General features: G+C 38.2%; 1 protein-coding gene across 1 annotated transcript; it reads right to left on the reverse strand.

The window, feature by feature from the left end:
* Positions 1-4748: 4748 nt before the first annotated feature.
* Positions 4749-6173, reverse strand: LOC137134531 (serine/threonine-protein kinase pim-2-like). Its single transcript, XM_067519458.1, has 4 exons — positions 5988-6173; positions 5344-5521; positions 5034-5207; positions 4749-4903 (listed from the first exon to the last, which is right to left on the reverse strand). Exons 1-4 carry the CDS (start codon positions 6162-6164, stop codon positions 4749-4751), a joined length of 684 nt encoding a protein of 227 aa, XP_067375559.1. The 5' UTR covers positions 6165-6173.
* Between the last annotated feature and the right edge of the window lie 5153 nt (positions 6174-11326).

Genomic DNA, 11326 nt, shown 5'->3' on the forward strand with positions numbered 1-11326 from the left:
AACAGCCATTTACAGGATTCAGACCAGCATGCTAAAAAAAAGGAAAGAAACACCTGCAACTACTAATGTATGCTGCCACTGTATTACACATCCTGTGTCCTGTGTAACCATGGCTGCGTGGCGTTATGTGAGTTGATGGTTTCACTGAATATGTCCTGATGCATGCAGGGTTAAAAGTCTCCTGCTCAAGGTCAGAGCAGCAAGGTCATTATGTCAGGTTTCCCGATCAGCACTTTTCTCTGCTGAAGCAATATCTTAAAATAATATTGACACTTAAGCAACTGATGGATTCATTGGGAGCTAAAATAAATCCATCTCAAATGATTTCCCCATCAGTGAAAAAACAGAATGTGGGCATTAATAATTCATTCAGATTCAGAGGGAATCGATTCACATAGATGGCAGTGTCTTGGCAGCTGGGAGGGCCAAAGAATTGCTCCTGCACATATACAGTGTTGACATTTGTGTACAGTATCACATATAGACATTTATATATTCATGCAAATATGGGACACCAAAAGCCTGAGTTTTATTTTTCCACAAGTAAAACACCTCAGCACTGAAATACAGGGGTTACATAAAATAAGCGGAAAAGCGCATGATTTGTATGCCTTCCAGAGATATTTTGAAGGCTAAACAACCACACATTCGTGTTGAGATAAATTGGATCATTAAATAATGATGACGGTCTGTGACTGCCACAATTCACACGAGGTTTCAGGTTAGCATTTCCATCCTGAATGCATTCAGCAATGCTCTATTTCTGCATTAGTTAAATAGTCCCTTACTGTCTTGGTATCCATGAGGTTTTGCTTTGAATTGAGTTTATCCAATTATCTTGCAGGTGTGACATCACCGAAGCTGAAGAAAAGCCTAGGAGGCAGAGAAAGTGCTGCCGGCTGAATTAGAGATAAGCAAATGAAAAAGATGCAAATGGAGAAAAGTTATTTTGATTATTTTCTTTTTTTTTTTTTTTTTTTTTTTTTTTGGAATATCTAAGCTAATTGGTCGCCAGAGAGAATGTGCTGATGCAGACGTTTTGCAGGCTGCTGCAAAGCCACCCACTCTACAACTTGCACAAAAGCTCCAAGGCGAGCGCATGCACATACAGTACAATACACATGGATGCATTTGCCACAACGCCACTTAAACCCAACCTCGCTTGCTTAACAATGCTGTTATGCCTGAGTTCACTATGACAGACATTAGGCGTCATTTTGTCTTGTCTTTTGTTTCACTTCTTTTCTTTGGAAAGCAGCTTTTTGTTTGGTATATATTAAAAGCTGGCATTAGCACACCAGAGTGTCCTGCTTTTGTCCTTTTCATGAAGCATTTCAATCTCTCACCTGCCATTAGACAACATGGTCTGTCTGCCTGAGTCACATTTTACAGAGATAAGATGTAGAGCTGTTCTCTCCACACCCCATTAGAGACTAGGAAAGAGCCTCAATAAGCCTGGGACTCTCTGTGCCGAACGTATGCACACTCATACTCTTACACACAGGTGCACAAACACACACATTAACCACACACACACATTACTTTGTCAGCCACAAAGTGGGCATGCTGTTCCTTCAAAATAGTCACTGTACAGTTGATAAAGATACAATAAAATAAACCAAAACAAAATGTGCCGAGTTATAATGAGCTGCAGAGGGAGTGAGGACACCTGTTTGTTTATACAATTTCTCAGTAACACAGTGTGGTTAATCACCTGCGGTGCTGCTGGGGTGCTGCTTATCTGCATCACAATGGAGGGGTCGGCCTGTGTTAAACACAGAGGACAGATGCCATTCCATTTTGCTTTGGCTTTTCAGCTTTAATGTCTGCCTTTTCCCACTGAAATGCAGATGCAGATGTTCTGTATTGTGCTGCACCTGCAGTTCCGGTCCAGCTCCCGCTTGCCAACCATCAAATATACAGCCAGACTGCATGTACTGACAATGAGCTGAGTGGAACTACCTCCCCCATCAAAGATGGGAAAGAAAGACATCAAAAACGATTTCAATCTCGCCTCAATTTTCTCTTGATAGTTGTCTGCAAAGTAGTTCTCCTCTATCAGAAATAAAGAGAATCCTGTTACATATTTCTTATTTTTACTAGGTCCGTTGCCTCTGATGGCCTTTCAACAGCTGTAGTTACCACTTTATTTGCTGCCTCCATAAAGGTGACTTATAAGCTGTTATCACACGGCCGGCAAGAAACGTCAATACAAGATTAAAAGATGTGAGCAGAGAGAGGGACAGACTTCATTAAAGCTGATATAGAGCTACAAACACCTATTGATATGTGAGAGACATCCAAGGTAGTTGAGAGGTTCAAATGAGTTTTGGTGCCTTATTGACACCTATTGACTCAGATTGATTTGCCAGATGTTGCAGCCTGATGGGGAAATTGTACTTAGATCAACATTTATTTCCAGACAATGGTAAATATTGGTGATGCTCCTAAAGGTCTAGAAAGAAGACCACAGAAAAGAAGGAAAAATCCTGTCTTGACTCAGCCGAGTTTTTTAGGTTAGAAGTGGGCTGAGGGATTTTAATTACAGTATCAGTAATTACCCGTAATGTTTACTTTGATGTTTTATTAGTTCATTTCATCTTACCAGAAATTGATAATATCAGCCTGGATAAATAGGACTTAATTCCATTTTTTAAAATTTGTTTTGTGTAGGCACAGTGGTAGAGGTGTTAATATTGTCACTTCACAGCTAGAACATTCCCGGTTCAAATTTACCTGCTGGCAGCAGCCTTTCAACGTGGAGTTTGTATGTTCCCCCTCGTGCTTGTGTGGATTTACTCCGGGTACTCCTGTTTCCTGACTGTGAGTTTGAATGGTTGTCTGTCTGTGTATGACTTTATACCTGTCCAGGGTGGACCCCACCTCTGTCCCAATGACAGTTAGGATAATTGATGGATGGATGGATGGATGGACACAGTATTGTATGCTCCTAGCAGGCATGGTAATGTTCACCACAAGAGATCTACATTAGTTAGGCTTGATTAGTATTGAAGACTTGTGTGTCTTTACGCCTGAATTGTGAGAAAATCACAGTTTAGGGCTGCCTGCTTTAAAGCATGGTTTTCCATTCTACATATACTAATACAAGATGCATGTGGAGGTTTTGTGTTTGTGCACTTGACAGAGCTAAGGTGAGTAACAAAAGTAACCAATCATGTGAAACAGACATATTAAGTAATGTAATTTGTTTTCAGTGACTATGTAATAATTGTACATTGTAAAGGCGCTGGTTCTATCTCGTCTTGATTACAGCAACGCATTATTAATAAGGTTACAAGTATCCACAATCAAACCCAAAATGCAGCAGCTCACCTCATTTTTCATCAGGCAAAAAAGACTCGTAAAAAGGACTCGTAAAAAGGAGGACTCGTAAACTCGTAGAAAAAGGACTCGTACTCTTTCTTGAGTATGTGTCCAGTAAGTGTCGAGTATTTTTTCTAAAAGTTAATGACAATACCTTAAAAAGTTAACACAAATGTGATCTTCATTCACTGTGATGAACAAACTATAGCAAATTTCATGGCACTTTGCAGTCAGATGTGTGTTATTGTTTATGGATATACATTGATGTGATGTGATTTTATAAGGCCATATTGTTCGGTTTTTATTTTGTCAACAAATCCTCAAAAAAAATAAAAAATAAAAACAGAAGCAGCATATGTTGATCCTTCTAACAAGTGGTCCTATTGATTCTGTAACCCAAAATTTATGTTGCTTTGAGCCAAAGCTTCACTGATATTTAAAACTGTTCAGAAATAAGCCACACTGTTGCACTGTCCAACCCTGTCTCTTAGCAATTGTATTTATATAGTACTAAATTGTTTTCCCAATTGTGTTGTGGTGACAAACATAATCACTGGCAGGATTTGTTCAGAAGTAATGTCCTTTCTGAGTAAATGGTGATTTGCAGAGAGGTGTGAGTCCCCGTCTGTGTTTATGAAATCAAAACACTTTGGTTAGGGTTTGGAAAAGAACAATGTTCCTGTTTGTTAATAATCAAACTGTGTTTTATGATTCAAGTCACTGTAGTCTATTTCTAGATTAAATCAGGCCCTGCCTCTGATGCCTGCCACAGTTAAAAGAAGAAGCAACAGTTATTTTATGTTATATTTCTATAATTTTATTCTTTATCGGGGTTCCTGTGGATTCTTCAAAAATCTGAAAAAAACTCTTTAAAACATTTACAACATCTTGAATTCAATTATAATATTTCTGTTTTGGTCAAGTTATTTTATTATTCAGTCACACCAGGCCAATTAAAGTTGAATATTATTGTCAACAATCACACTGATTCTCACCGGGTGCATTTCAGGTCTGAGTGGACCTTTCACCTTGGACAGCACTTCCCCTTCCTCCATCATTACCTGCAGCAGTGTATCACATCAGACAGAGGAAGGAGGATCAGTGATAGTTGCTTATTTCTCCATCCTTCGTTTTGATAAAGGCCTACTTCATGAAGATGTCCAGTTTTTTTTTGAAACTGTGTGTGCTCTCTGTGGAAGATGCTGCTGATGAACTGTACTGTTATACATTGATGTTATTTTGTAGCCCACTGAGATTTATAGTAGTTTCTTAAACACGCTACTTGGATGAGTAATGAGAGTAACAAAACATTGGCAACTAAACAGAGAAGACATAGAACAAAGACCTACAACGTTCAATAATATAATTAACAGGATCACAAAAATAGAAAAATAGTCTTATACTTATAGAGCTGTAATTGATTGTCACGGAGAAAGCTGCTGCCGGTGGAAGGAATCTACCCGGCCTTGAACAGGTGGAGGGCTGGTTTCTCTCAGGAAGGGGCACAACTGAAGCTTCTCTAAAGTGGCACGTAGTGCAGGGTCTCTGGACAGACACCAATTTAGCAAGAGCCTGCAGTCTGAATGGCAAGAGAAAAAAGGAAGATCAAAATTTTAGGAGGCAGCTACAGAGAATCAGGATGAAAACCGTGATTAAAAAATGTGAGGAACAAATTTGCTTCCAGAAGCAAGTGGGTTAGTGTGCCTTACCTGTTGACAATGCTGGACTTATCTGTACCTGGCCATTGATGAAGCCTGTGGTTGTAAACCGGCCATGTCCTTCCAGCAGGGAGTAGAACAGCACACCCAGCTGCCAAACTGTAGTTGGACAGGCCCAGTACGTCTCATAGTCAAACCACTCTGGAGGGAAGTAGGCAAGGGTACCTAACCGCCACAAGCACAGAAGAACAGAAGTGAGATGGTGGTGAAAAGACAGAAAAATCTTTGTGTAGCTTTGTGTTAACAGGTAATTAGTTGAGAGACAGACAAACAAGCGAGAAGCGGAAGCCATATATCATACCACAGAAGGAGGAGAAAGGTTTCTGCTTTGAGAAGTTGCCACAGCCAAAGTCGATGATGCGGACTCTTGGCTCTCCAGACTCTAACTGAATCAGGACATTTTCTGGCTTAATGTCCCGGTGGAAGACACCCTTGGAGTGCATGTCAACTGCTGCATCTACCAGCTGCTTCAGGATGATCTAAGAGACAGACACAGAGGTGGAAGGGACTGTGAGGCACTTTATTCCCCTAAAATAAAATGACCTTCAACACTGGACTAAATAGCTTGACAGTGCAGATCTTTGAGGGAACAGAGTGGAGGGCACTATTCTGCTTTTTATAACTGTGGTGCATAATCCACTTTTATATAACCCTCATCTGTGAAAGTATTAACTACTCCACAAAAGGGTCACAGACAGGTATTTGGAAAGCTGAGCTCACTGGCATCACCTTTTGCAATCAGTACTTAGAGAACTAGTGGCCAGCCTTGGTTTGTATCTGGCTGGCTATCGTGTGAGCTCTTAGCTTTACAGTTGTTCACCAACCCATTATAGTAACACCAAGTTTTTAGCACTGTCAATTTCATCAAGACAAGTTTAGGGACTTGGCTGGATTGAACTAAATCAAACCCGCATACACAGAAAAAGCCCCACACATGTTTCTTACCTTTGCCTCATGTTCCTCCAGGTATCCTCCATGGGCCTGAAGGTACCTGGAGAGGTCCACAGAGAGGACTGGTTTTTCCATTACCAGTATTAACTCGTAATCCAAAATGAACCAGTCCAGAAGGGAAACTGCTGTGGACTGTCCGACAGAGCCTGCTAGACCTGCAGCTTTAAGCATCAAGGCCACCTCGAGAATGATGACGTAGGCGTTGCCATTGCAAACCTATTGAATGTAAATAAATTTGGTAGCAGGTATCTGACAGGTGGCTTACATGTTGTACTGTAATGTACGTATGTACAAAAACAATTTAAGAAATGTTTCAGCTTCTAGTTTTAACTTCAACAGTTTGACATTAAGTTCACTCACCACTCGTTCCAATGTAACACTTTCACCATCAATGTATTTGATGGCCACCTGCAGGAGAACCCATTAGTAGTTTTTGTTCTTTAGACCACTGGATGTTATGAAGTGTGTTAGGATGTGTTTGTATAGCTCACTTTTAAAAGGTCGTCTTTACGGTAGCCGTTGTACACCGAACTGAAGCCCCCTTTGCCAATTGGCATGAGCCGAAGATATTTCTTCTCAAAGTCCGCTGAGCACGAACAAGGATATTTCTTTTTACTGTATCTGTATTCTTACTCTACTTATAAATCTACATTTTAATCTACATTTGCTTTTCTTTCTTAACTTGTTAACAAAAAAACAAAGCCCAAACCTAAACTAATTCCTTTGAGAAAGTTATGACAGACAGTCATTTTCTTTGTTACTGTCAGTTTACCTCTGCTTCTGTTTCCTAAAGAGGACAACTGATAGATTTTCTCCTCCTCTGGTGATACATTGTTGAAGATCAGATCTTCGTCTTTATATTTCTCCTTAGAGGACTTGGATGCTGCGGTTCCAGATTTAATATTGCTGATGCTGCTGTTGCTTCTTGTGTTTTTTTCTGGTAATGCACCATCATCACTGGCCTCTCTCTTTTTCACCTGAACTGAAACTTTCTCCAATGACGTCAGTGGCTCGTCACTGTTGATGATGCTCCTCCTCATCGCCCTGTCCGGGTCACTTTTGGGTTTTGTTTTTCTCCCTTTTATAGTGATATCCCTCAATGATACCACGCTGTGTTCACTGGGGTTGATGAAGCTACTAGAGTTCACCCTTTTACTATGCATCTGTCCATCATCACTGGCCTTCCTCCGTCTCATGCTGTAGCAGGTGTCAGTGAAGTGGTCAAGTTCACTGGCTATACTTTGGTCACTGAATGTTTCTGTCATGCAAGCGTTTTTCCATTTTGGATTAGGATTTGTGTCATTCTCTGATAAATTTAAAGTATTTATTAGGTTTATTTGATACACCAGATATACAAACCCTACTTCAAGAAAACTTTACAGTTTTTCTAAAATGAAATACAACTTAAACAAAGTGATTAAGTATTTCTTTCAAATTAGTTATTAATTGTTAAATTGTTTTGTATCCAAATATTTGAGTTAATCAAGCGTCTGTACATATTAAGTAATAAAAGAGGACTACGTTACAAAGAAGTTTTCAGGATTTGAAAAAAGACACATAAGTCTGAATTGAAACGTACAGTACAGTTACCTTGATGTTTTCCGTAGGACATAGTTGTCAGCTGTCCTGAGAACTCAGAAGACATAATGGCTAGCATTTAAGACAAGATTGTTTGACGGCGCAAACGCTTTTGGATGTAGCTGAAGTGTTTATTGATAGACTCTGTGTTCTGAGGCTGTTGTGAGGTTTCTGTGCTGTGATGATGTGAACTCCGTATCATAGTTACAGAATTCCATAACACCACAAATATGCAAATTAGCTCTCAACAGTTCCATCCATACAAGTTTGTTTGTTTACTCATTTGTTATAAATGTGTTTGTCCTACATTTTGTATGATGTTATAAATATGTTTGTCCTACATTTTTTTGTATGAGGTGTATGGTCCTTGATATAATCTTATGTGAAAGTGTGATTTTTTTTTTTACTCTCTTTCTTCCAAATAGACCCTACATTATGTTATGTATTTTTCCTTATATATATAATTAAACATAACTATTGCCCTTAGAAGACAATACAGCCGGTAAAAAACATTTATGTTAAAATGAGAATGACCCATTATTCAGTGCACTGTTAGTGCTGGACCAAATAACAATATACTTTTCACATTAAAAAGACAACCTGATCAAAAGGATTTTAGATAGAAAATTAGAGAGCGTTTAAGGTAGATACACGTGTGTAGCCTTTGTTTAGCTTAGTCAACATAAAGTCAATGTCCAGGATACACACATATAATTCATCTAGTTGTATACAAATAATCTAGACAACTGTCGTTCATGTCAGATCAGGGCGAAGTAGTTCAAAACTATTTCTTCTCAAATAGTACTGTCTTCAAATAAGCAGTCATATTCAGAGTTCAACTGAAAATCCTTTACTGTCATCCAAAATGAAAAATACATTCAACCAGTCATACCACAAACGCAACATGGCATAGTGCAGGAGGCGGAGAGTTCCTACATCCATCTTTATATAAATCTGTATACATTTATATCTGTTAGTGATAGAAGTAATCAAATACTGTACTCAAGTAAAGTACAAATACTTAAACAAAAATGTACTCTGATAAAATAATCACCGCATTTCTACTTAAATAAAAATAAATAAGCACAGAATTTATAATTAATTAAAAGTATTAAACATAAAAACCCTTTACTGACAATTATCTACGTCTTTTTCTATGACTCAGTGTTTCTTTATGTTTGTTGTTACAGTAAATACTGTACATGTGAATCACTGTGCTATTTTGAAGATCATTCTACTAAACTTACTGATGCTCATTTAGCAACAATATCAGATGTGATTGCATTTCATACACAATCATTAAAAAAACAGTCAAATGACTGGCTGCAGTGGCTGCAATATTTAATTATTCCGTTTTCATAGAATTAGAGTAAACAAATTATAATGTCACTAATTAACAGTAGGAAAGTTTCTTCGAATTCTCATAACATATGCTTAAAGATTATGAGATATCCTGAACTGAAAACATACAGAAGAACTACAAAATAAGTTTAGGCAAACTTCAAAGCCAGATAACCTAAATCACAGAGGCAAAAACTTCAAAGGCACTTGTGTGATGTCATTGATGATGTTGTTGATGACATCATTGCTTTTTCAAAGTATAAAAGATATTTAAAAAGCAATATACAATAAATAATGCCCTTTATATGCTTTATAAACATTTTGAAGTTTGCACGGTGTTTCTAGCTGTAAGTATGCCCGAGTAGTTAGACACAAAAAATGTAAGGCAAACGGAACTCAGAGTAATAATTATAATACTATATTCTCTTGGTTCTAAAGCTGTGTCTACACAGAAAGTGTAACATGAGCAGCACATTCCGGGAGCAACGGCAGCTTATGTGCTGCTGTGTGTCTACGCAGGTCCACTACAAAGTGAAGGTCACCCACATTTTAAAAGCACTCAGAGCTCAATACAAACTCACTGTAGCGACATTAATAAACACGAGCAAATATGCTACAGGTTGCGTGTAAGCGTGTTTGGTTGTGTGAGATACGCTTTTACAGTCCCCTTTCAAAGTACTGGAACTGCAAAGCCAATAAATATGTATTTGCTATAAATTGAAGACATTTGGGTTAAAGATTGAAAGATGGTCTGCATATATAGATAGCAATGGATGATTTGCAAACAGATGTTTTATTTACTGTTCCACTATTTTGATGCTTGAAAGTTTATTCATTTGATTATAAAGGTGCTGTCCTCTATTTTGGAAATTTCATCTCATATCCATGCTTTGATCTTTAAGCCAAATGCCTTCAGCATGCAGCAAAAACAATGTCTTGCCACCTCAATACTTTTAGAGTTTAATGTACTCAGATGTACAGTGCTTCCCCCATAACAGTACAGGCATGGGTTATTCTATGGAAAAAAAAAATTTGATTAATCGTTTAATGCATGGATTATTTGCCATTCAGGTCTTTATTTTGCTATTGACATATAATAAATTATTATAATGTAATATTAGAAGTTAGCTGTAGCTGTAATGCAGTCGTCCACGGAGCACAGCGTAAGGGGTTGGATCGGCTATAGGTCGAAGTGTCTCTGGACAAGACACTGAACCGCTAACAGCCCATTCCCGTCCCCAGCTGTGCAGTGCTGGTCCAAGCCCGGTAGAAATTGGGGAAGGTTGTGTCATGAAGGAAAATCAGAAAAACAGTGCCAAATCCACATGCGGACAGCACTGTGGCAACCCTAGACTCATGGGATAAGCAATAAAAAAGCAGAAAGAAGCCGAAAGAAACAAATATATAATATTACAACATAGCAATTCATTTACTGAAAATGCAATTTTAAATTCATCAATCATTTATATTTCAATATAATAAAACAAAGTATGCATTGGAGCATTATTCCTACCACCAAAAACAGGCCAGTCTTAACTGGTAGTCTTTACAGCCTAACATGAAGTTTCTCCAGAATATGATTAAAGCAAGAGCTTGTTCCATTCAAGTTAAAGGAATGTAGTGCAATCTACATTTCCTCAGTAAACAGTTCAGTTTACTTTAAATTAAATACTTTAACAGAATAAAAGACTGCACCTGAGATCAGTCGAAGGAATCTAACGCCCTGTGTTACTCTGCTTGCTGCTGATGGGAAGTCTTTGTTGCTGGATGTAAGCTAATGTGTTCGTATCAGTTAGTGATTAACCAACAAGCTTGTTGTGGTGAACACATGTTAACTGGTAAAATTATCGACTTTACCTGAGCTGTCAACTCCCTCTCTGCTGCATACAGAGACACTTGGGTGAGCTCCGCTCTTGCTCAGACTCTCAGAGAGAAGACGCTGAGAAGAAGTTTATTTTCTTATTCACTAATCTCAGTGTAGCAAGAAGAATTCATATCCAGTGATTCCAGAAGACAAATATTGATATTTTTGTGCTCTGATTAACCTATAAATGCAATGTGAGCTCATTTCTTCATTGTCCCAAAATTGTCCCAGGTGCCGAATCTTTGTGTACCATTAATTTTTAGCCCAACCTGCGACGTGTCAAAGCAGGTTTGGTATTTTGACGTATTTTTGTAATCGATTACAGTGACTCGTTTTATGCTAATAAGTTTACAGCTTAAATAAAAGATACTCTAATGTTGTTTTGTCTAACTCTGTTAATGTACAAACGAAACGTTACATCACGGTTTTCTTTTCATATTCTTCTTCTTTTGTTAGCAAACCTGTGTAGGTTAAAACTTTTAGCTAGAAGCCTTTCATTTTACCCATACTTTTTCCCCCATGTGGATATAAATTTGATCTCTAATTGCAT

Source organism: Channa argus, chromosome 10 (genome assembly GCF_033026475.1).
Source record: "Channa argus isolate prfri chromosome 10, Channa argus male v1.0, whole genome shotgun sequence".
NCBI classification, from domain to species: domain Eukaryota; kingdom Metazoa; phylum Chordata; class Actinopteri; order Anabantiformes; family Channidae; genus Channa; species Channa argus.

Bases quoted from the DNA above. Each gene is read 5' to 3' on its own strand.
- LOC137134531 (XM_067519458.1), bottom strand. From the start codon at position 6,164: ATGCTTAAAGCTGCAGGTCTAGCAGGCTCTGTCGGACAGTCCACAGCA. The intron at 5,208-5,343 runs GTATGATATATG...TGTGGCGGTTAG, and splicing joins ACCTTTCTCCTCCTTCTGTG to GTACCCTTGCCTACTTCCCT. The intron at 4,904-5,033 runs GTAAGGCACACT...CTTGCCATTCAG, and splicing joins AAGTCCAGCATTGTCAACAG to ACTGCAGGCTCTTGCTAAAT.